At 33.9% G+C, this 27555-nt stretch overlaps 1 protein-coding gene across 2 annotated transcripts in view; it reads right to left on the bottom strand.

The window, feature by feature from the left end:
- The window catches only part of NBEAL1 (neurobeachin like 1), a 149056-nt gene that overhangs the window by 44569 nt on the left and 76932 nt on the right, over positions 1-27555 (bottom strand). For both annotated transcript variants that reach the window (XM_019726853.2, XM_074340394.1), the window contains 11 exons: positions 24969-25541; positions 24443-24618; positions 23557-23710; positions 22504-22632; positions 18299-18604; positions 17824-17973; positions 15740-15897; positions 10075-10199; positions 9036-9162; positions 3112-3260; positions 2369-2502 (listed from right to left, as the gene is read on the bottom strand). In XM_019726853.2, the coding sequence (XP_019582412.2) occupies positions 2369-2502; positions 3112-3260; positions 9036-9162; positions 10075-10199; positions 15740-15897; positions 17824-17973; positions 18299-18604; positions 22504-22632; positions 23557-23710; positions 24443-24618; positions 24969-25541 (2181 nt within the window). The remainder of the gene's footprint in view (positions 1-2368; positions 2503-3111; positions 3261-9035; positions 9163-10074; positions 10200-15739; positions 15898-17823; positions 17974-18298; positions 18605-22503; positions 22633-23556; positions 23711-24442; positions 24619-24968; positions 25542-27555) is intronic.

Genomic DNA, 27555 nt, shown 5'->3' with positions numbered 1-27555 from the left:
TTTGTTTGGAACTACAAAAGACCCCAAATAGCCAAAGCAATCTTAAGAAAAAAGAACAATACTGGAAGTATCACACTCCCTGACTTTAACTTGTACTACAGCGCTCCAATAATCAAAACAGCATGGTATTGGCAGAAAAACAGACACATAGACCAATGGAATAGAATTGAGAACCCAAATAAAACCACATAAACATGGACAGATAGTTTTTGACAAAGAGGCTAAAAACATACAATGGATGAAAGACAGCCTCTTCAATAAATGGTGCTGGGAGAATTGGATAGCCACGTGCAAAAGAATGAAACTGGATTGTTATCTGTCACCATGTACCAAAATTAATTCAAAATGGATCAAAGACTTAAGCATAAGACTTGACACAATAAACTGTATAGAAAAAAACATAGGTACCAAACTTATGGACCTTGGGTTCAAAGAGCATCTTATGAATTTGACTCCAAAGGCAATGGAAGGAAAAGCTAAAATAAATGAATGGGACTATATGAAACTTAAAAGCTTCTGCACAGCAAAAGAAACCATCGACAAAATAAAGAGGCAACCAACTGAATGGGAGAAGATTTTTGCAAACAGTGCTCCGATAAGGGGCTAATATCCAAAATATACAAGGAACTCATGAAACTCAACAACAAAAAACAAACAACCCAATGGAAAAATGGGCAGAGGACCTGAAGAGACATTTCTCCAAAGAGGACATACAAATGGCAAATAGACATATGAAAAAATGCTCAACATCACTAATCATCAGAGAAATGCAAATCAAAAAACCACAATGAGATATCACCTCACCCCAGTCAGAATGGCTATCATCAACAAGACAAAGAGTAACAAGTGTTGGAGAGGCTGTGGAGAAAAAGGAACCCTCATACACTGTTGGTGGGAATGCAGACTGGTGCAGCCGTTATGGAAGGCAGTGTGGAGGTTCCTCAAAAAATTACAAATAGAATTACCATATGACCCAACAATCCCTCTCCTGGGTATCTACCCCAAAAAAATGAAAACATTTATACATAAAGACACGTGTGCTCCAATGTTCATTGCAGCTTTGTTTACGGTGGCCAAGACATGGAAACAACCAAAATGTCGTTCGATAGATGAATGGATAAAGAAGTTGTGATATATGTACACAATGGAATACTATTTGGCGGTAAGAAAAGATGATATAGGAACATTTGTGACAACATGGATGGATCTTGAGAGTGTAATGCTGAGCGAAATAAGTCAGACAGAAAAAGCAGAGAGCCACATGATTTCACTGATATGTGGTATATAAACCAAAAACAACAAATGAACAAGACAAACAAATGAGAAACAAAAACTCATCGACACAGACAATAGTTTAGTGGTTACCAGAGGGTAAGGGGGGTGGGGGGTGGGAGATGAGGGTAAGGGGGATCAAATATATGGTGATGGAAGGAGAACGGACTCTGGGTGGTGAATACACAGTGGGATTTATAGATGATGTAATACAGAATTGTACACCTGAAATCCATGTAATTACACTAACAATTGTCACCCCAATAAGTTAAAACACACACACACACACACGTTTTGTACTTCGCTAAAGAAAAATTTATTTTGAATAGTAAAGAAGCATTCTTTTGTAAAAATAGAAAAATGCTCTTTAAACGTCTGAATGACATTTAAAGTAAACCTTAATCCCACAAATGAACATAAAGTTAGTTATCAACTGTGCTAATCCAGGTCATCTGAGAAGCAGATGCCAAGACAGAGTTGAACATGAAACAATTTTATTAGGAGAGACACCTGTTAAGAGAAAATGGAGAGACTGCTAAGCAAGATAGAGAGAGATGTCAGTCCGTGATGCAAGTCTGACCCCACGTGAATGACAGAGGGAAGGAAGGATGGGGGCAAGTTATGTGCCGAAGGTTGCACAGCTTGGGGTGGATCTGATTCTTGAACCCAGGGAATCTGTTCCCTGGGTTCCGTGGTAATATATTAACCACTTACATTATTTAAGAATTTACTCTACTCCAGAAGACATACATGCCCTGCTATTGTTTAGTTGAACCCAATCTAGTTTCAGAAATCCAATCATATCACATATATTGCATATTATTTCACAATTGGGCACTGTGAGGTACCTATTGGCTAACACTTAATATTTTACTATCTACTCCCATATTAAAACTGAATATAAGCACTCTCTAAACACTCCAACATAAATCCCAACAAAAATTCTTATATATTGCTTAGCCCCCAAAGTACACATTTTTTCCTTTAATATTCTGACTTGAAAGAGTAGAGTCCAAAGTTTCATTACAGCTCACCTATTGGAAAATTATTTCAAGTTCATAGTTTGGGGCTTCCAGAAAGGTAGCATCTTACATACCTCTTTTTTAAAATTGAGAAAGTAGTTGGATTGGTCAACATGAAAAATCTCAAGGGCTGACCTTCTTAAGTTGTAACGCCGCAGGTGAATCTCTCGAAGTTGAGAATGAGGCCACTTGAAATCAAAGCCTACTCCTTAAAACAGAAGAAATCTTGAGACTGATGCACCATACAAAACTACTTGTGCTATGCAAAAAAACCTCCTAGTTCCTGACAAAAACAGCACACTTAGGGAAAAGCAGTTCAATTTCTGTATCATAAAAACCATTTCTTAAATTTACTATTTAAATCATTTCTCTTGAAACTATTTTAAAACTCTACAGCTATTCTCTTTCCTTCCCATTAGAAGAGAGAATAATTCTGAAAACTATATCTTAGAAACATTTTTCCTTTTCTCTTATGTTGACATATTAGATTTAAATATCCTTTTATTTTCAGATAAAGGATTAGGTAAGAATCTTATGGAAAAAAGTGTATATACAAATAAAATTAAGATGTATTTTATAACTTAAGTTTATAGCAATCCCTTCTAGCCATACCTTTTAAAAACACTGATAACAAAAGCATTCTCTTCAATACATTGCTAAATAATAAATTTAATCCCATACTGTCTTTCCATTTCACCTTTTACATAATAAAATATAATTCCACAGTCCTATCATATTGCTTTTTTTCTCATTAATGATTGACAAACTGGATACTTAACTATAAAACAACAGAAATTATTCCCCCAGAACTCCTCACCATCTTCTTTTTCAATGCTGCCATCATAGAAATAAATGTGTTGAGTAGTGATTTCTAATCTGCCAGGAATTCTGTCAATTATTGTAATGAGTTCACAGTCTACAGACAACACCAATTTTTCTTTTTGATCCTGTTCTTTCTTCTCATCACTGTAAAAAACAACCAAACAAACAACAAACATCCAACAATGTATTGTGTGTAAATGGAAAAGAATGCCATATTCAAATACATATATCATGTCTGTAAAGTTAGTAACCAATAAAGAGTATTTGCATTATCTACAAAAACTATCCCATTGAATCTTTGTCCAAATAATCTTACTACACAATAACTGTTTCAAAAAAAAATGTTTTACATTTTAATTGTGTATGACTCATTAAAACAAACATAGTGAATCTTTAATACTATTGGCCAGTTCAAAGACGTCAGTTCAAATATGCAGCAATACTTGTAATGTAGTTTTAGTTATATTTGGGAGACATGAATTGACCCAGGGAATATATGAACTTGTGAATAAAGGACTGCATCATTAGTGGTTTCATAAATAATTATTAGAAGTGCTAATTATGACTGATTCTTAAACTGTAAAATGAGATTTTTCGAGAGCAACTCAAACTAGAGCATCATCATTATATCCACAGACAATGGAACTAGAGATAATACTAAGCACTGCCAATCCCATACCTTACTTAAAGTAAAGTCATTTGGTTGACTATATAATTTATATTTATCGAAGGGACTAATTGGAATGGGACAGTCTTCAGGTAGTCCAGGTGACTTTTACCTGCCAGGTATAGAAATGGGGACTACTGCTACTCACAGAGAATTATTTACGTGAATCCTTCAAGCTAGCTACTCTCTGGTGCTAGATGTTGCACATCTGTCTCATTTCCAGAATAACAATTATTAAGTCTAATTTTGTTTCCAATGGATTTTTTTTTTTTCTTTTTGTAAAGATTTTATTAGGGAAGGGGCAAAGGACTTTATTGGGGAACAGTGTGTACTTCCAGGACTTTTTCCCAAGTCAAGTTGTTGTCCCTTCAATCTTAGTTGTTCAGTCTTAGCTGTGGAGGGTGCAGCTCAGCTCCAGGTCCAGTTGCCGTTGTTAGCTGCAAGGGGCGCAGACCATCATCCCTTGCGGAAGTCGAACTGGCAACTTTGTGGTTGAGAGCACGTGCTCCAAACAACTGAGCCATCCGGGAGCTCTGCGGCAGCTCAGCTCAAGGTGCCATGTTCAATCTTAGTTGCAGGGGGCAGAGCCCACCATCCCTTACGGGGCTCGAGGAATTGAACTGGCAACCTTGTGGTTGAAAGCCCACTGGCCCATGTAGGAATCGAACCGGCAGCCTTTGGAGTTAGTAGCATGGAGCTCCAACCGCCTGAGCCACCGGGCCGGCCCGAAATCTATGTAATTTTACTAACAATTGTCACCCCAATAAATTAAAAAAAAAAAAATTACATGAACAAAAATCCTGCTTATGCCAACAAAGGACATTGAACCTGATCAATTTGTAATATTAAAATAAGTTCCAAACAAATATATTTCCCATATGTCGTTTATAATTCACACAAAGTGATGCTCATAAATTCTGTATTTGAGACTTAGCTACTCATTCTTGGCTGAATATGAAGCTTTGCAAACATAAAAAGGAAAAGTCAGGGCAGATGTGTAAATCACCAAATTTGAATGCATTCCCTAAGCAACACGCAGATCCATTGTCAAAGAGTGGCAATCTTACTGCATCAAGAGATTTAAACTTAGACACAAACTAATCACTGGCTGACCATTAAGCTATGCAGACCTAGAGGCACCTTCTAGTAGGCCAGGCTTTAAAAATAAAATACAACAAAAACCCAGTGAGTACAGGTATCACTTGCAAGACACTGCCGGTAGAACAGATTCCATAGAATTAGTCTAGGAAAGTCACTAAACCAAACAAACAAAACTATAACAATAACAAGCACCACTGAGGGAGGGGATCAGAAACCAGAGTGACTACAATTTATATCTAATATGTAATTTTCACAAAAAGTATGCAATGTACAAAAAAACAATAAAGTATGGGTGATACACACAAAAACAGTAAAAAGAAAACTATCTCTGGGGGGCCCCAGATGTTCAACCTAGTAGATAAAGACTTCAAAGTAGCTATCATAAATATACTAAAAGAACTAAAGGAAACTATGTTTAAAGACTGTTTTATGGTAATAAAGTCTAGTCAAATAAAGATTATCAAAAAGAGATGAAAATATATACAGTTTTAAAAAGGAACCAAATGGAAAATTCTGGAATCAAAAAGTACAATAACTAAATGAAAAATTCACCAGAAGGACTCAACAGCATATTTTAACTTGCAGAAGAAGCAGGGCTCTTGAAGATAGTGGGATGATATATTTAAAACACTGAAAGGAAAAAACTGTCAATGAAGCATTCAAAAGAAATTATCCAATCTGAAGAATATGAGAAAAAAGACTCAAGCACAACAAAAGATCCTCAGAGGGTTACCATCAAGCTAAATAATATATGTGCGAATGAAGTCCTAGTAATACAGGACAGAGAAATGGGCCAAAAATATATCTGAAGAAATAACAGATGACAACTTACCAAATACGAAAAAAAAATTGATACATCCACGAAGCTCAATGAACGCCAAGCAAAAAAAACACAAAGATATCTATACATGAACATAAAGCCAAGGTGTTGAAAGCCAAGGACAAAAAAGAATTACCCAAAAGCACCACAATACAGGATACCATAGTAAGATTCACAGCACACTTTTCACCAGAAACAATGAAAGCCAGAAGGTAGTGGGATGATATATTTAAAACACTGAAAGGAAAAAACTGTCAATGAAGAATTCTATAATCCAACAAGACTATCCTTCAAAAAAGAACGCAATTATGGTGAGAAAACTAGATAATCACATGCAAAAGAATAAATATGGGTGCCTACATCATGCCATACACAAAAATTAACTCAAAATAAATCAAAGACCTAAATGTGAGAGATAAAATATAAAACTCTTATACAAAAATAGATAAATGGGACTTGGGACTTCATCAAAATTTAAAACTTTTGTGCATCAAAGGATACCAACAACAAAGAAAAAAACCATTCACTGGGAGAAAAAACTTTTAAATCATATATCTGATAAGGGATTTCTATCTAGAATATACAAAGAAGCCTTACAACTCAATAATTAAGATACAACCCAATTTAAAAATGGACAAAGAATATGCATAAGGATTTCTCAAAAAAAGACATATAAATGGCCAACAAATACATGTAAAGATGCACAACATCATTAGTCATTAGGAAAATGTAAAGTAAAAACCTGAGATACCACTTCAAATCTTCTAAGATGGTATAATACATTTAAACAAAAACACAGAGAATAACAAAAGTTGGGATGGATGTAGAGAAATTAAGTTCACACATTATTCAGAGTAATGTAAAATTGTGTAGTCATCGTGAAAACAGTTTCACAATTCCTCAAAGAATTATACAAAAAATTACCATATGATCAGCCAGTCCACTCCTCAGTATATATCCAAGATAACTTAAAACATATTGACACAAACCTTTGTACATGAATATTCAAGGTAGTATTAAGTACAATAATCAAAAAGTAGGAACAACTTAAATGTCCACCAACTGATGAATAGATAAACAAAAAGATATCCAACAATGGGATATTATTTGGCCATAAAAGGGAATGAAGTACTGTTATACGCTACTACATACATGAATCTTGGAAACATTATACTGAATGAAATAAGCCAGATACAAAAGGCCACACACATATTGTAAAAAATATATAAAATCTTGAAAATAGGCAAATCCATAGAGAGAGAAAGCCAATTAGTGGCTGCCAGGGAATGTGGGGAGGGGAAAATTGAGACTGACTACTAAAAGGTACAAGATTTCCTTTTGGGGTGATGGAAATGTTCTGGAACAAGATAGTGGTGATGTTGCACAACTATGGGTATATACTGAAAACCAATGAATTGTACACTTAAAAAAACTAAATTTTGTTATGTAAATCTCAATTTTCAAAAAATGTATCTCAATTTTTTAAAAAGCAATCAAAAATGCAGGGAAAGACTTCCACAGATAACAAAGCCTGGGAGAATTTGTGGCTATCAGACCTTCCTTACAAGAAATAGTAAAAGAAGTCCCTCATGACTGCTCAAAGGAAATGACACCAGATAATAATCTGAATGTATACAAAGAAAAAGAAATAAAGTGTATTAAGTATGGTAATTATGTAGCAAATATAAAAGAAAGTATAGTTATACAGTTTTTCTCTTTTCTTCCCTTAACTGATTTAAAGACCAGTGCATAAAATAGTAACTATAAAACTGTACTGTGAGCTTAAAATATGTAAAGATCTAATATTTATGATAACAGTAACATAAAGAAGAGATGAGTAAATGAAAATACATTTGCTTACGGGAAATTTTAAACTAAAATTCAAAATTTAAAAATATATCTAAGGCTATTCAAGTTATGTATTTCTTCCTGAGGGAGATCTGATAATTTGTATCTTTTAAGGAATTTGTCTATTTGAATTGAGTTCTCAAATTTATTGGCATGAATTTGTCATTAGTATTTCTTTTTCACCATTTTAATATTTGTAGTGTTATCTCCTCTTTCATTCCTTGTAGTCACACAACAGCCTAGCCAACTGTCCCCCCGTGTCTTTCCTTAAGGAAAGAAGAGTCTGTGAGACTGTGTCTTTCTGGGTTTTTGTTCCATCCTTATGTTTACACCTTATGTCTCTCTGTCTGGTCCCCAAAAGATGGTTTGCAGCCAAAGACGGGTAAGATATCTCACGGGAGATACAACCTAAGCCAGGCGGAACCGAGTGGGGACCCCCAATGAGCTGCCTTAGAAAAATATGGGACGGGGCCTTGTTTATCCTTCCCCCTGCCTGGGAAAAGCTGTTGCCCGCTCTGCCTTTTCCCTGGCACCTGTTTGTGAGAGAAGTTACAAAAACAATAAAGGTGAGTTCTCTCCACAAAAACAATAAAGGCCAGTTCTCTCCACTTAGCTCAACGGAACTGTTACAAAATAAGAGAGTTGACCCTGAGAAGGTACATACCTTAATTAGGACATTGTGGGACCTTGTGTTTCAGCTGTTGACTGACAAAGGCTGATTGAGATAAATATTTTTCTGTTATGATGTGTGAGTTTCAGAGACCGGGTAAGAAACAATGTTGCTTTCTCTTGTTTTTGCATACCTATTCAATAAAAACCCCCAGTCGGCCATATTCTGGGCTCCAGTCCTCTGAGACTGAGAGACCCCTGGCCCTCGGAGAGACTTAACTGTATTAAGTCTCTGTTTGTTTCTTTCTAAAAAACTTAACCCAAACCGCCCCTTCTCGCACCCTCACTGCCCGTGTTGCGCTGTCGCGCTGGACGCGACAATTCCTGACACTGGCAATTTATAGTTCTTCTTTCGTTCCCTACCAGTCTGGCTAGAGGTTAAGTATTTTGTTATCTGTTTTTTTAATAAATAGCTTTAGTTTTCATTGATCTTTATCTTTGTGTTTTGTTTTTCTCTTTCATGAATTTCTGCTTTTATTTTTATAATTTCTTCCTGTTGCTTATGAGTGTTTATTTCATGCTATACTTTCTATACACACAGATTTAGCTACATCCATAATTTGATGTTATGTTTTCATTATCATTTAACTCAAATACTTTCTAATTTCAAGGGCCAGCTCCAAGTTATCACAGTTCTAAGAAGCCTTCCTCAATAATTTAAATTAACACTGACAGACTTAACAGCTGCAATAGCATTACTGGTTAGATCCTGGAAATATATAGTATTAAAATTTCAAGCAAAACTCTTCCACAATTTTACAATCCCATTTCTCAAACAAAATAATTTTAAATTCTTTCAAATACATATACATACATATTTACTCTGGCTGTTATTTCCTCTTCAGGAAGATCTAATTTATCCTCCTCCATATCACTAACTTTTACTTGTTTCACTACTTCCAAAAGCAATGACTCACTGGAAGGCTGTGAGTGTTGGACACCTGTTTAAACACAAAATATCTATTAAACACAAAGTTAAAAAAAAATCACATTATAGCTCTTCTATAATTTCTGACTGCTAATTATATGACAATAATGCATATTACAAGTAGAGAAGGTATTTCGCTCTCGATTTGTTTCATGTCATCAACTGTATTGGCCAATGTATTAAGGTAACTTGAAAAAGTAAGATTTAAAAATTGGTCCTCATTTTCTCCATAACTTAGTCACTGAATACAAGGTGTACAGGTGGCTATGGTAAAGTAACTATAATACACACATGAATGGCCAACGACTCTTAACAATCAGTATTTTGGGGTATTTCACAGACCTCTCTTCAAAAAACAAGAAATGCCAAGTCAGAAGGTTAGAAAAGAATGACTTCCTAAAGAATTGTCGAAACTCTTGAGTAAAATCGGTTTTGAAATACATCTAGGCTATGTAATTTTAAGCACTTTTTTCTAGAAAAAAATCACATTGGGCCATCTAAGATACTAAGTATCTAGAGTTCTGTAAGAACACAAACGAAAGGCCTAAAGAGTTGCTAAGAATTTTAAATATATTTAACATTAGCATCAGACTTGGATAAGCAAAAGGCCAAGGGAAAAGGACCATCGTTCACTGCAGCATAATGGATATAAGGGCCAACATATTTCACATGAACCGTAGTATAGTTTTATGGTTTTAGATTATATTTTTGTTTGAAAAATTACAATCAATTGAAACAGAAGGTCATATTAGATTTAGGCCAAAGGTAACAGCATTTAACATATACAACCGTTTAAATATCAACTCTAAAAGGTCACCCTTTCTTCCTGAGTAAATAATTTTGAAACAATTAATAAAAACAATAACCAACCCCAACAACATCCTCACTATCTTCATCAAATAATTAAATAGTGATTGGAACTCACCTAGATTATCTCTCAAGGCACTAGCTTCATCATGGGTTTTGAAGTTATAATTCGGCACCAATTTAAGTCTCATGCGGGAATAATTTTCTACATTAGCTAGTTTCCAGTGAATTGGATTTTGTTTCCTATGAACATTTATAAGTAAACAAGTAAAATTATTTAGCTTACAGTTACAAAGACTGAAATAGAGTAAGAAAGTATCAGGTACTTAACATTTGTTTAACACCATTTTATAAAAACATCCACATTCAGTATCTCATTTGACCCAAACAACCTTGATAGAAAACCAATCTTAGTATGGGTAGCTACAGTTTATACATGAGGTATCTAAGACAGGCTAAATTATTTGTCCAATATACCATGTGAAGTACAAGTGGCAGGAATAAGATTTGAAAATAAATATTCAGACTTATAGCTTCCTATCTTTTAATGTTTCAATGTTATGTAGAAGTTCTTAACAAGCTATACGAGTTTATTTCAAACACAATTGTCAAAATAAAATAATTTTACTACAAATAAAGATAACATAATTGCAAATGGATCAAAGTTTTAAATATAAGAATTCAAACTCGTAAAACAAAAGATGGGGTAAATATTCATAACATTAGATTTCGGAATAGTTTCTTAGATAAAACATCAAAAATACAAGCAAAAGAAATAAATAAATTAGACTTCAAAATATAAAAGTTTTGTGCACCAAAAACCACTATCAATAAAGTGAAAAGACAACCTACATATTTACAAATAGTATAACTAATAAAGGTCTATTATTGAGACTATAAAAAGAACTCTTACAATGCAACCATAAATGGTCAAACAATCCAATTTAAAAACAGGCAAAGGACTTGAACAGACATTTCTCCAAAGATATTCAACTGGCCAATAAGTACATGAAAAGATGCTCAATGTCATTAGTCATTAGGGAAATATATCAAAATCATAAGATACCACTTTACATCCACTAGGATGGTCATAATTTTAAAAAATTGGAAAATGGCAAGTGCTGGTAAGGTTGTGGAGAAACTGGAATCCTCAATCATTGCTAATGGGAATGTAAAATGGTACAGCTGCTATGAAAAACAGTTCAGCAATTCCTCATTAAGTTACACGTAGAATTACTATATGACCCAGCAATTCTGCTTATAGATATATACAAGATAATTAAAAACAGATGTTGAAACAAACACTTGTCCACAAATGTTCATAGCAGTACTATTCACAATAGCCACAAGGAAAACAACCCAAATAAATAGTCATTACCTGATGAATGAACAGGACAATGGAATATTATTCGGCCATAAAAAGGAAAGAAGTACTGATGTATGCTAAGTGAAAGAAGCCAGACACAAAAGGCCACATGCTGTATGATTCCATTTATATGAAAATATCCAGAATAGGCAAATCCATCAAGTCAGAAAGCAGATTTGTGGTGGCAAGGGATTGGGGGAAGGGAATAACATGCAGTGATGGCTTAATGGGTCCAGGGTTTCTTTCAGATGTGATGAAAATATTCTGAAGCTGGACAGTGGTGATGATTACACAATGTTATGAATGTTCTTAATGCCACTGAATTGTACATTTTTAAATGGTTAAAATTTTATATTATGTGTATTTTACCACAATAAAAAAGGACTGTAAAAAAATCTAATATAACATAACACAACATAGTATTATTCAGCAAAACAGAGTGACTTAGGATCAAGTAAAAAAAAAAAAAAACTAAATATTCAAACACAAAGTATCACTAACCGTAGCTCATAGAGGTAGTAAGACACAAGTAAACTGACTCAAAACAAACTCTATATCATACGGTGAAAGGAAAGAAAATAAATCCATGGTGAAAAACATATATACACAAAGCTCTAAAAATACCAGATCTATAATTCACAAAAGACAATCAAATTAATTAAAAGCAATCTTTTGCAAATTTTTGTTTTCTTAGGGACAAGGAGATAAGTACAAGTCTCTGTTTGTAAGGAGGTAAGTTTGGGAGAGAAACATACAAACCACACCACAATTCAGAAAGTGAAGAACTCTAATGGTAGAGATGAAAACCAATTCAGGTATGTGGCTTGATTACTATTATCATCAACACCCCTAATTTGTAGGTGAGATAACCGAGGCTGAGGAATGGCTACTTTCCTAAGTCATACAGCTTATAAATGTCAGAGATGGGACTTGAATCCAGGACCTCTTACTCTACCCTTGCTCTAACATTGGGGTCCTACTTTTTTTTTTTTTTGATCTTCTTTCTCAGGGACAAAAACTGTCAATTCCAGATCTTGGGTATGGCTGGATTTCTGCTTCCAGATTGATGCTAACTGTGGACTTCCTGCTTACTGCCAGAGTCTTTTGCCACTGGGCTTCAACTTACTAACAAAACTTACTACATGCTTCTGGCATCTGTCAATGAATTGACACGATTCTTCATTCTCTTGAAACCAGAAAGCCAATTGGTAGACCTCCCATGGCAGCTGGGCATCCCAGTGACTCCTGCCATATGGACCTTCTCTTTCTTATGCTAGAGCTAAGATGCAGGCCGCATGATGGTTTCTTCTTCAGCACCAGGTCCAGGGACAGCTCCAATACATTTTGCACTGGGAAATACCACTCACTGTTCATCTGAAATAGCTTTCAGGTACTGTGATATAATAGTCAATTTTATATATTTGGTTGTAGGTGAAGGAAGCAAAACTCATACTGCCATAAGCACACAAGATATCTATTAGCTTTCATAAACTGCAAGTCTAGGAGTGCATTTGGTCTGGTTGGATCTAGAGGCTTTTAAATAAAGTCACCAGAATCACTCTCCCACCTTTTAGACTGGCTCCTCCAAATGACGGGTGAGACGGCCACCCACAGTCTGAGACTCACATTCTGTTAGTTTAGTGATCCTCAAAGACACAATATTCCCTGACAGCACCAGCAGCAAGGTCTCAGGGAAGAGTGGTTGCCTGACTTGAATCTGTGACACTTTTGTGATGAGATGGGTGAAAGGGGCTACATCAGAGTGGGTTCCTCACAAAAGGAGGGGCTTTAGTGGTGCTAGAGAGACAAAAATAACAGGAGTTCCCTGCACCTGGCATCCTCAGGGGAACTCTTACAACCCACAAATAATCTGAAGCTCGTTCTGGGGTAAAACCATCATTCCCCTTGGCACTGCCTGAACTCAGTTTCCCAGAAAAGCCAGCTAAAGACCCAGATTATAGTTCACCTACTTCCTCACCGTCCTCTTCCCAACAAATAGGTCCCAGGGACACATATGCAATCTGGGCCCAAGAATAGCCTGGGGTGCCTGAAAATCTCCCAGGATTGATATGTAAATAAAACCCTAGCACTGAGTCCAGGTAACATTTGTAACCTTATCTTTACTATGCCTATAGTGTAGCCTATTCTGTAATGGCTTCACAGAATATGTAGTTAATGAGTACTTTTAAAGAAAAAAATCTGAATGGGATAAAACAGGAACTTTATTAATACAAACAATAAAATGCTGTGATTTCACTTGATCCATCAGTGAGGAACTTCATGTTTCATTGTGCAAGATACTAGTTTTTTTTTTAATGTTTTTGTCCCTCTACCATTTTTGCATCCCCCAATTTCCCCCCTTTGGCAACCATCACCTTCTTCTCTATATCTATGTGTCGTTTCTATGTTGTTTTGTTTAATCATTTGTTCTGTTTTTGTTTTTTTTTGATTCCCCATATAAGTGAAATTATATGGTATTTGTCTTTCTCTGTATGACTTATTTCATTTAGCATAACACCCTCAAGGTCCATCCACATTGTTGCAAATGGCAAGATTTCATTTTTTCATATTGCTGAATAATGTTCTATTGTGTATATATATATTATGCATAATATATACACATATAATTACATATAATATGTATATAATATATATATATACAATAGAACGTTATATACACATATACATATGTATATATGTATACATATATATATACACCACATCTTCTTTAACCATTCATCTATTGATGGACATCTAGGCTGCTTTCATATCTTGGCTATTACCAGTAATGCTGCAAAGAACATAGGGACGCATGTATCTTTTTGAATCAGTGATTTTGGTTTTTTTGGATAAACATCCAGAAGTGAAACTGCTGGACTGTATGGCAGTTCTATTTTTAATTTTTCAGGAAACTGCAAAACTGTTTTGCATAGTGGCTGCACTAATTTACAATCCTACAAACAGTGCACAAGAGCTCCCTTTTTTCCACATCCTCATCAACACTTATTGTTTGTTGATTTATTGATGACAGCCACTCTCTCAGGTGTGAGGTGGTATCTCATTGTGGTTTTAATTTGCATTCCACTGATGATTAGTGACATTGAGCATTTTTTCATATATCTGTTGGCCATCTGTATGTACTCTTCGGAGAGAGATCTATTTAGGTCCTCTGCCCATTTTTTAATTGGCATGTTTGTTTTTTTGGTGTTAAGTTATAGGAGTTCCTTACATATTTTTTTTTTATGTATTACAGTTAAAACAATACACAGATTCAATGCAATCCCTATTAAAATGCCAACGTCATTCTTTTCAGAATTAAAACAACTAATCCTACAATTTACATGGATACACAAAAGACTCTCAATAGCCAAAGAAATTTTGAGAAAATACAAAGTGGAAGGTATCACACTCTCTGACATCAAATATATTATAAAGCTACAATAATAAAAACAGCAAGGTACTTGCATAAAAACAGATATATAGATCAATGAAATAGCCCAGAAATAAACCCTTGCTTATATGGTCAATTAATCTACCACAAAGGAGACAAGGATATATAATGGGGTAACGACAATCTGTTCAATAAGTAGTGTTGGGGAAAAAATGCAAAAAAATGAAATTGGACCACTTTCCTATACCATAGACAAAAATAAACTCAAAATGGACAGAGACTTAAATATAAGACTCAAAACCATAAAACTCCTAGAAGAAAACATCGCTCTTAGCATTATCTTTTTAGACATATCTCCTTGGACAAGGGAGACGAAAGCAAAAATAAACAAATGGGACTACATCAAATTAAAAAGTGTTTGCACAGTGAAGGAAACCATCAACAAAACGAAAGACAACCTACCGTATCCGAGAAGATATTCGCAAATGATATATCTGACAAGGGATTAATATCCAAAATATGTAAGGAACTTAGTTTCACTTGAATTTTAAAATTCATATGCTTTTTAACATTCATTTTGCAGCTGAATGAATATGTGGTTCGTGATTATAATCTCTGCCAATAATTTCTGTCCTCCATTGTTTGTTTTCCAAAGGTCATCACAGGTAACAGTTAAGTGTGTTTCTTTTTTATCTTAATCTCTACTTTTTATATACCTTGATGATATCCTATATAGTATTTTGAATCTTTCTAAAATTTTAATATGATTGCATTAGCATTTTTCCATGTCTTTAAAAACTGTAAACCTAATTCTAATGGAGGCATAATATTCCAGAGAAAAGATGTACAACTTCATGATTCATTTTCAAGAAAAAATAAAGGTATCCCCCCTTTACCCATTTCTCCCACCTCTCATTCTTTAATATACTGATTTTTATTTTGGATTGGAGAAGCCATTGGCTTAAGAAGTTCTAGACCAGAGTTCTAAAGAAAAAAAGAAGTATTTAATAAATGATATACTTCTACCTTTCAGCCCAAGGTCCCCTTTCACAGGTAAGATAAAGCTGTAGTGCCTTCCAGCGTCTCAGAGTGGCTAACTGTTGACTGCTAAGTTGTTTAAGCATATTATTATACCTCAAGTTCTCTTGGCGTGCTTTTCGATTAAAGGGCTCCACAAAAAACTCCTGGAAGAAACAACAATAAATAATGTCACTGAATTATACATTTACAGATATATTTTAAATTTTAAAACTTTGACCCAATAAAATCATGTAGTAAAATAAAGAAGCTGATAACCAACAGGATTTTCTTATTCTATTATTTTTCTTTAATGAAGCATGCTATGATTTTAGCTATAATCCATTTGTATTTTTTTAAAACTTAAGAAAATAGCTGAGCAACAAGAAGTCTATATTAAGAAATACACATGTATTTTTATTAGGTCTTCTTTAATTTGTTTCATCAGTGTTTTGTAGTTTTTAGCATACAGATCATGCTCATGCTTTGTTAAGCCAATATCTAAGTATTTCACTTTTTTAGAGTTACTGTAAATAGTATTTTTAAAAATTTCCGTTTACAACTGTTCATTGCTTAATACACAGGAATGTGATCAAATTTTGTATATTGATCTTGTATCCTGCAATGGTGCTAAACTCATTAATTATAGGACATTTTTCGTAGATTCCTTAGAATTTTCTACCTAATCATGTTATCTGCAAATAGTTTTATTTCTTCCTTCCCAATGTAAAAGCTTTTTATTTCTTTTTCTATTCTTACTGCATTTCTTAGAACTTATAGAAGCAATAGTGACTAGAAATGATGAGTGGACATTCCTGTCTAGTTCTCTATCTTACAGAAAAGCAGTCAGTTTTTCACCTGTAAGTATCAAATTAGCTGTAGGACTTTTGTAGAAATATAGGTAGCTTTCTATTCCTAGTTTGCTGCGAGCTTTAAAAAATGAATGTTGAATTTTGTTAAATACTTTTCTGCATCTACTGATAAGATCATGTAGTTTTTCTTGATAAGTCTATTAATGCGGTCCATTATACAATTACCAAATGTTGAACCAGACGTATATTCCCAAGATAAACTCTACCTGGTTGTGATGTATAACTTTTTTATATATTATTGGATTTTGTTTGCACATATGTTCCTCAGGGATTTTGGTATGCAGTTTTCTTGCACTATTTTTGTATGGTTTCAATATGAGGGTAATACTGCCTTCATATAATGAGTTGGGAAATGATTCCACTTTTCTATTTTCTGAAGATTTTCATTTAATTTCTCCATTAAACGTTTGGTAACATATGCCAATGAAACAACCTGGACCTTTAGTTTTTCCCTTTTGGACGGTTTTTAACTATAAACTCAATTTATTTAATAGAGGACTATCCAGGTTATCTATTTTACTATCTAATTATTTTTGAAAATTAGTATTTGTCAAGAAATTGATCCATTGCAGTTAAGTCATCTTATTAATGCGCACAGATTGGTTTGAGTTGTCCTTTATTATCATGCTGATGTCTGCAGTGTAATTGGTGATACCTCCCCTTTCATTCCTGGCATTAGTAATTTTTTACTTTTCTTTTTTTGCTTTGTCAATCTGGCTAGAAATTTATCAATTTTACTGGTATTTTGAAGAACTAGATTTTGGTTTGAATGATTTTCTCTATTGTTTTTCTGCTTTCAATTTCACTGACTGCTACTCTTTAATAGTTTCTTATTTAGAAACTAATTTAGATTAGTTTAGATTTCTTTTTCTAGTTTCTTAAGGTGGAGACTTAAATTATTAATTTTAGGCCTTTTTTCCTTTCTAATATAAATATTTCATGCTATAAATTTCCCTCTAAGCACTGATTTATACCCAGACTCCTCAGAGATAGCTATCAGCTTAATAAACTATTTAAATAATCACTATATATAGAACATTTTGATATTAAATTTTTGTTACTGGTCAATGTTTTTCTTCCAATTCTGAAATACTTTTCAGATAAACAATAGAAAATACTATTTGTTTTCAACATTCAGAATTGTTATTACTCTATTTGAATGTTAAATCCTTAAAATCAACCTTAAAAAACTAGATACTTAAAGCATTTAACAATTTTTACCTGAAACTTGAGTTTGCTTTCTCCTCCTTCCCGGTCTCTTTTATGCATATTCACCATTAAGGCTTCATAACAATCCTTCCAATAAAGTGCCATATTCTCATGACCATCAAAAAATGTATGGGCTTCATACTGCTTCATATAAGGTACAATCTTATAAAAAACAAAACAAAACATATATATATATATATATATATATATATATATATATATGTAATTTAATATATACTTCTACAAAAGTAACTTAGTAGAAAAATACCACTGAAAAGATAAAACATCAAAACATCATCTATATATCACATCGTGTGTTCACCACCCAGAGTCAGTTCTCCTTCCATCACCATATATTTGATCCCTTTTACCCTCATCTACCAACCGCCTCCCCCAGATCCTCTGGTAACCACTAAACTATTGTCTGTGTCTATTACTTTTTGTTTCTTCATTTATTAAAAATTTTTTTTAAAAAGATAAAACTTACATATTTTCCAATGTAAACTTGCCATTCATTTGAACTGCAATATTCTTGAAAATCTTCAAAAAAGGAGGAGCTACCATTGGTAAAAGGTAAAGAAGGCAGGTGCAAAGCCATGAAAAGAAGCTCATAAATTTTGGAAACCAGGGTGCGGACAAGGGGAATCAGAAATGAATAGATTTCTGTCTGTTCCTTGATTGATTGACTTAGAACATGTTCCAGCTTCCCTAAAATGTAACATGCTTCTTCTTGATTTTCAATCACTTTGGTCTGAAGAAGGGTGTTTAGCTTAGCTGATGCCATCGCACAAACCTGGAGAAAACAAGTGAGAAAGAGCAGAATAAAGCAGACATTTAGTGATAGCAGTTCTCTGGCTCTTCTTGAATTTTTTTTTTAAAGAAATTATAAAAGTAACACGTTTAATTTGAAATATACAGAAAAGTTACGGTGCATAATTAATTAATCCCAACATCCATCTCACTCTTTTTTACCGTCTGCAAGGATAGGGGGATGATTTCATCTCTAGTTCCAATAGGTCCTAAAGGTTATAAATAAGCCTAACAATGTGTCAACCCCTTGCTACAATGACTAGTTTGGGTAACTCATTTTTCAGTCAACTCACGTCATTGTCACAATGATTCATTCAGGGATAGCCTTATTAGTGCAAGTTCAGAACATTTATATAATCACTGTCAAGAACTATGAATGGTCCCAGAATTTACCTTACCTCCAAGCTAACAGTTAGCCTACCATAGTTTCATAGATACTGGCAGAAAACACGAGACTCCTGGGTCAGAGACAAAAATCTATGGCATCAGCAATAGCCAGAACGTCAGCGTTTACAGTGATTCCCCAAATTGCAATTCCCATGGTGAGAGATGAACAGGACTTGATGCCTGCACACACAGTGGCTGCATTACAGAAGAGGAACCCCAAGCATAGGAAACCCAAATCTTTTATATTGGCAGTAAGCATGCTTGAACTTTTCTGGGAAGGAGACATTATTATTATTATACAGCACAGGCAAAAAACCTGAAGTGCTGTGAGAATAGCAAATAAATATAACTGGAGCCTTGAGTGAATCATGCTTTAAAAACTCATCTTAATTATGGAATTTTCAATTATATGAACCAATGAATCTTAACTAAGTTAGTTTGAGTTGATATTTTTGTTATTTGGAATCAAAAGTATTCTGGCACATAAAGGACAGATACATAGCAGACCCAAGTCCTTGACCAAACCTCTAACTACCCTTGAAGTTTCCAAAGAAAACACATATTCAGGACACAAACCCATACACAAACACAAATACATACATAACTCTGTATTACGATTAAGCTTTGGCCTTAAACTCCAACATACAAAGGCAAATTAGGTCACAAAGGGGCCTCAGAGAAAGGGGCCTTAGAGAAAGATCTAAGCCTTAAAACAATAGCAAGACAAAAGATATAAAGTGCCTACTCTCCTTTAATTCTATATCCTAATTTTGGATCTTATTTTTAAAATAAAGAAAAGCAAGAGAAAAAAAATAAAGTATTAGAAGCTGACATCACTTCAAGAATGCATCTGTGCCAAAAACTGGTCTGAGCTGTATGCACAGGTCTTTGCAAGCCAAGACAACAAAGAAGAGACCTCAGGCACTGTTTCCACGCAAGCCTTAAAGAAGCAAACAGCATTGGAGGAAATAATCTCAATAATGGGTCAAAACTTTAACTTTTCTACTTTTAACTTTAGCTTCTACTAATGAAGTTTCTCTACCCTCTCAGATTGTTCCCAAATTCCTTCACTTTAGTCTTCAATTGTGAATAAAGGAGATTAATTCTAACAGAGGCCAACAAATGTAAGAAAAAAAGTCTATCTTCTCAAAATCTAGGAACTGTCAATACTAATATTCTGGTTTCTTTGCTATATGTTTTTAAAAATACTGTTTATTAAAAAACAACATTCAGTGCTTTGCTTTTAACTTATTAGTATCATGGTATTAAATAAACTATGTTTATGTGAAAGTAATAAAGATACTTTTAATAAATACAAAATAATTTACTTGACCACTGCCTTAATTTCAGATACAAACACACACTATACACACATAAATATGATAACACCCCCATCCCATCATGAAGAGTACTGTAGTAGGGTCACCTGAGAAAATACAAAAAATACTGATGCCCCAATTCTCCCTTTCTGATTTAATTACCATGGCAATGCCCCACACAGGTATTTATAAAAGCTCCTCTAGTCCATGTGCAAGCAGTGATGAGAATCACCACTGGTGGAGCTAAGACAACAGGAGGAGTAGGGACCCAGACAAAATGGAGGCCATATACTGCATCTAAATCAATAGAGCATATCTAAAGAACTACCCAGTCCCACTTTAGAGACAACCTGGGAAATCTTGGAGTTTATGTAAAACTTCCTAATACTTAAATACTGGTGGATAAGCTAATATGCATGTGCCAAACAAAATAAGTTTGCTAGCCAGATTCGTTTTGTAGGCAGCTCTATTTAAACCTCTTTAAGGGAAGAGGGTCCTTTCCTAGCTTTTAACATGCACAACCTCAAAGATATATGCTTTTATTTCTAAAACAATGAAATTAAACAACTAGCTAGTGAGAAATGTTTTAGATCACTGACTACTGGTAGATAGGATCATTGTTATCTGTCGGTGTGTGTTCATTTAACTGGTACTTAGAAAGCCCTACCACAGGACAGGAATTGGATATTTAATGCTGAACAAATTAAACAAATAGACATTTTATTTAGTGAAATTTCATCAAGGAGAAAAATACCAACAGTGACAATGAGTGGGACAAAATAGAGTCCCAGTATCTAAAATAAAAAATAAATAACTACCCAGCCGCTGACTGCAACTGTTTTAATAGCCATTAGGCTAACGTTAATGAAAAACCGAAAAACCTATCCTCATTCTACTTCTAGGTAGAGAAGAAGACTATGACAATGAACATCTGTGTACTACCTTAGCTTTAGAGTAAAATTACTAAATGAAGAGTATAATAATTTCTTTTAACGTTCTTAGCTTATATATCTTCAAATTGCATTTAAAAGGCTGTACAATTCAATTGTCTACCATCCATGAATCACAATGCCCATTTTCTTGTTTAACAGCTTTTCAGCATTTTCCATGTTTTCTATAACGAACATGTGTTACTTATAAGACTCTCAAAAAACTGTCTTTAAAAAGTTAGTAACATGGGGAAATGAGTTTGATATAATTGTGAGAAAGAAAAAGAACACAAAAATCATCAAAATATATGCGTAATGCTCTGAACAACAGGGTTGCTGGTTGGATTCACCCATGGGCCAGTGAGCTGCGCCCACCGCAACTAGATAGACGACAATAAGCTGCTGCTGAGCTTCCGGAGGGGCACCCTGATGGCTCAGTTGGTTAGAGTGCGAGCTCTTAGCAACAAGGTTGCTGGTTCAATTCCAGCATGGGATGGTGGGCTGCGCCCCCTGCAACTGAAGATTGAAAACGGCAACTGGACCTGGAGCTGAACTGTGCCCTCCACAACAAGATTGAAGGACAACGACTTGGAGCTGATGGGCCCTGGAGAAACACACTGTTCCCCAATAAAATTTAAAGAAACAAATTAAACTTCCCTAAGAAATTCTTTAAAAAAAATTTTTTTTTAATTTAAAATAGAAATAATAAATATTCCTTGGGTCCATATTTTGTTTCTCTTTATCTTGGAAACCTAGCATAATGCTAGTATTTTTTTGGTATTCAGTAAGTGTTTGATGAATAAAAAAATATAAAATAGAATGTAAAACTGGATTAGTAAATTAGTAAAGTAACAAAAAAAGATTCTGAAAGGAATAACTTAAAAAATAATTTTCCTACAAATGCAAGCCCTAAACTGCACACGTATAAATAGTCTATGCAAGCAGGATAGTGCCTCACTGCATTAAATATAGATGATATGAGTAATGCCTTCTAATATAAGCTATCTATAAATTCTTTAAAAGGAAATTTTAAAATTACACTGAGTCATAAATATCAGGAAGAAATAAATACCTGCCTCTTAAGCTTCTTTCTAATCTCACAAAACTGAAACTAGGGTGAATTCGTAGATATTTTTCGAACTAATAAAAAAATTATAATACTGAAAACTTATTATCATTTAGTTATCACACAAATAATTTCTATGCTGCATGCAAGTATAGAAAATAATATAAAAGAATTGACAAACCTGTAAATTACCCCTTGCAATAAATCCTAGAAGCAACTGGATTTGCATTTGAGAGAGTTTTACCCATACTGGGCCTTCTGAATACCAAACTGACAGACAGTCGAAGAGCATCATCATATCCTCTAAAAGCTATCACAAAAGAAACATTAAAAAAGAAATCAGTTATTTAATCTACTGATGATGAGTTTTCCCCACAGTAATACAAATTATAAATATTTCAAAACTAGTTCAGTGTATAGCTGGTAAAAGCCAAAAGAATGATCCTAGTAATAGCTAACAAAATCTGTGACTATCACATCTTATCCATGGTTTACTGCATCTGATTAAATATTAGTATATTAGTGCTCTGCTATGTTCATTGCAGCATTAGTCACAGTGGCAAAGACATGGAAACAACCAAAGTGTCCTTCAATAGATGATTGGATAAAGATGTGGTACATATATACAGTAGAATGTTACTTAACCATAAGAAAAGATGAAATACTGCCGTTTGCAACAACATGGATGGATCTTGAGATTATCAGGCTAAGTGGAGTAAGTCCGACACACAAAATTGAGAAACATTATTTCATTCGTATGTGGGATATAAAAACTGAAAGCCACAACTAACAAGACAAACAAACAAGCAAAAACTCAAAGGCACAGAAAACAGTTTAAGTGGTTACCAGAGGGTAAGAGGGGAGAGGCAGGTAAAAGACTGTAAAAGGGGTCAAATATATGGTGATGGAAGGAGAAAGGAGAACTGACTCTGGGTGGTGAACACACAACGCAATATATAGATGATGTATTATAGAACTGTACACTTAAAACCTATATAATTTTATTAACCAATGTCACCCCAATAAGTCTAATAAAAAAGAAAATAGATATATAGCTATAGCTCTCTCGCTCGCGTGCTCTCTCTCTCTCTCTCTCTCTCTCTCTCTCTCTCTATATATATATATATATATATATATATATATATATTTGAAAAAAGGTGGTACAAAACTTCTTTCTTTATTAAATAATGTCTTTCACTGCCAAAGAAATCATTTCAAAGAGATATTACTGCACCTTCTCAGTCCACATGTTTGAATTAACTAGTCCCTCTGACTGCAGAAAGTCCTGTATGATCAGCATGAGTCGGAAAGCATTTTCAGCAGTTACTGGATTAGTTTTTGCTTCTCTGTTTTCTGTGACTGCCCATTCTAACATCTTCTGTAGCAAACTAAAGGTAAAATGAAGTCCTCTTAAAATCATTTTAAGTTTGGAATAAAAGTAGGATAGGAAAAAAAAACAGTTATTTATTAATAGGATTGTATCTCCAAAGATATACTCTCACTGCCAGGTATCATAAAACATTTGGATAGAATTTAATTAATTAATTAATTTATTTATTTTTACTCTTTTTTAAATAGAATTTTGTAACAATGAAGCAACATTTGGAGTACCTATTTTTAATATACCTGTTGACTATAAAAAAGTTATGAAAATAATTCACATTCCAGTCTCTATGACATAACTTAAAAGTTTCTTTAAAGCTGAAATTGGAGAGGTTAGAAAAGAAAGCCTTATTATGCCTTACAGGGGGTCTAACTCTGTAGAAAAACAAAGAAGTAATGCTTTCCTAGTCTGCTATTATTACAGTGTTCTATCATATATAGGGAACTCAATGCTTTAGAAAAGTAATTTTCATGAAAACACTATTCCCTTCCTTTAGCATGGAAACACTGAAATTTGGACAAGACTGTAAAACATAACACACTAAGTGCTTAGATACTGCAGAAAACAATGTAAACAACAAAGAATATGTAATCACTTAAAACCCAAATTAATTTAAGATTTAAATCTCCTTTTCTCTCTCTATACCCAGTGAACACTGAAAAAATGTTTAATAACAAATATTATTTTAGACTCCTGCCCACTCCAAAAGGAGAGAAGTCACCAAGTGAATGCTTACATTTGTTTTATCTCATCTGATGGTCGAAGTAGCTCACTGGATATTCCTGATTTAGTTAGTGCCGAAAACACTTGTCCTCGTTCAATCCAGGTATCATCATCAGACTTTTCTAGTCCTTTACACATTATATAGTTCAAAATATCTGTCAGTAACTGAAGAAGCTCCTCCTCACATTTCTATAAAAAATGTAAATATTAAATCACTGGAGGGAGAGTGTTAAAAGCACATAGTAAGAAGATCGATCACATATACTGATTGTAATCCTTGAACACATTATTCAGGTGTCTGGATGAACCTGGAACTTTACTAAGTAGGTCCTAGAGATACTAAGATGAATAAAACATTGGCTTTGCTCGCAAGACATTCATAATTTAGTAACTTATAGGCTTCTAATGTCTTAGATGACACTAACAACATGAATATAATAAGAAATTGTTAACAATTACACATTTCTAAGGATTAGAAGTATATAATAGACATATAAAAACAGCTTTTTTGGACTTATTTGGACAAATAAATACTTTACCTCTTGGCTTTCAAGTAAAGAGAAGTCATCACTAAAGCCTGTATCACTTGTGATGCTGCTTTCTTTGTCAGACTGCACAGAAAATGATTTAGTAGACTCTATTGGAGATGGTGTGCTAGGCAAGCTGTCTGGCATTTGACTTCCACTATCACTCAGTTCACATGAGTCAATTCCACTCAGATCTAAACTCAAATGTGAAGGGTTATTGTGCCAGAATTCTTGATTCTCTGATTTGAAAGACAATTCTCCCACAGAGCTATCTTCTTGAAATAATGGTATATTTGAATCTAGAGAGTGTCTATCCTCCAAGCTCCACTGATCTGAAGACACGTTAGCTGAGGCAAAAGAGTTGATTTTTTCATCATCTGTCTTTTCATCGAAGCTCCTCTTAGTGTCTTCAGCTGATATATTTTTATCATTGTCTTTCACTAAGACAGCCCTATTGTGCTTATGAACAGTATTTCCATTTTCAAAGTCTGCTTTTAAAAAAAGCCTAACTAAAGTGTCCTGCCAACCCACTTGTTGAGATATTTGATGTGCTGCATCTGGCTGGGACTGTAAAATCTGTAAAATCTGCAAGGAGATTAAGAACACAAAAATTTGTCAAAAAGTACACAGTGCTTTACATCAAAAATAATTTATTTTCAGTTATTTTTCTGATAAAGGAACTTAATAAGAAACTTTCAGAGGGTATACTTTCAAAAGACTATATTCTTAACTAGATTAGAAACTATTAGGAGAGCAGACATTGTGTTTGTAATTAATCTGCATAAAACTCATTGTGTAGAGTAAGGATGTACTCCAATAATTGCTAAGATAAAAAAAGGAAAAAAAGATAAATTATCCTCCACATGTCAACACACTCATGTTAATTTAATTTAGTCATAGAGAAAATATAAATAGAATGAAAATATATTTAAGATATGATAAAGTTATATCCACTCAACTAAACACCTTCCATGAGTTTATCACATTTGTTCAGCAAATATTGAACATCTACTATGTGCCACAGTTCTGGCTCCAGGGTTAGGGAAGTAAACAGGACACACAAGACACTTTGGTAGAATCTAGGTGCCCCAAGAATAATGTTTTCCCATTTCATTTTTTTTTCCAGGTGAAGTTAATGGATGCCTTTAGAAAACCGTTTTTTCTATTAACTCTATCTTGTACAAACAGAACACAAACTAAACTTTAATTCCAAAAAACTAATTCCAATAAAACGGATGCTGCTATTTAGCAAGAATAAGAAACTGAAATGAAAGAGTATCCACTGACATGGCAATGTGTATGATCTCCGCTATACAACTGACTTCACATTTCTTTAGAAAAAAAACAAGTTCTCAAACACTGTCAGAAATTCAGTTAAGATCTTTTAAGACATTAACATAAAGCCTATAAACTTCTATGTAGATGAAAAGAACTTTGGCTCCCAGTGTTTAGAGTATAATATCTCTTCTATCAGAATTTCTAACTGTGACAAGTTTCATAGCAGGAGATGAATAATGTTGGTAGGGACTTCAACATTAATACACTGATGCTGATATAGAAATTAATGAGTCACAATGACATAGGAAGTTTATTTCTTCACTAATGCTATCAATCAGGGATCTCCCATTACTCTACAGGTGCAGAATACCAATTCTTTTTCCTTCCAGATGAAGCTTTGCTTGACAAAGAAACTTTTCTTGATTTCATTACTTTCAATTTTCCATAAAACAAGACATACTAATCTGTACTTAATATACACATAATGGATAAAAACTAGGGTGCACTGGCAGCTGTTTCCAACTGCACATTGAAAGGAAAGGATCAATTTGCATGAGTTGCTTCAAGGACAATATGGCAAAATCCATCAAAATGTAAAACGTGAATACCCTGTGACACAGCAATTCCATTTCATGGATTATGTACTCCAGATGTATTACCACAAATAGGTAAAGATATATATTTAAAAAATGTTCTTAATAGTAGTTTATTGACATGGAAAAAGAGGAAACAACCTAAATTCCAACAACAAGGAATTTTATATAATAGCCAAAAAACTTAAAATGTAGCCATTAGAAAGATATATATAGCCACATTTACTGATTGAAAAATGCTGTGACACAATTAGGAAATAAATACAAAATAAAAGCAGGAAACACATTGAATTCTATACAGGTCAGTGGTTACCAGTGGAGGTAAAAGGTTATAATCAGGAAGAAACACGGGGGATAACTAATTGTTGCTCTAGATAAAGGTTAATGGGTACACTGAAGTCAAATCATTGCTAGACTATTCATAACAAATTTAAAAAAATTCTTTCCACGAAGTTCAAAAGATTTAGAAATCCTAAAATATGGTATATGAATTAAAAATGGTCAAAATCATTGAAAGTTCTTAATAAAAAAAACTATTCTCTGGTAATAAACTTGTCTCTGGAAAGGGCCTATTCCCAGGAGCCCATGTAGGGCTAAAAAGAACAAAATCATATACTGATTGCTTGTGAGTAAATGAAGTTAACTGACCTCAAAAAAGGAAACTATTCACAAAATTATGTCATTTATAAAATAACATATTAAAACTTCTATCTGGTGCAAAACACTCT

This window comes from Rhinolophus sinicus, linkage group LG01 (genome assembly GCF_036562045.2).
Source record: "Rhinolophus sinicus isolate RSC01 linkage group LG01, ASM3656204v1, whole genome shotgun sequence".
Classification (NCBI taxonomy): Eukaryota; Metazoa; Chordata; class Mammalia; order Chiroptera; family Rhinolophidae; genus Rhinolophus; species Rhinolophus sinicus.
This window is presented reverse-complemented; position numbering and strand designations above follow the sequence as displayed.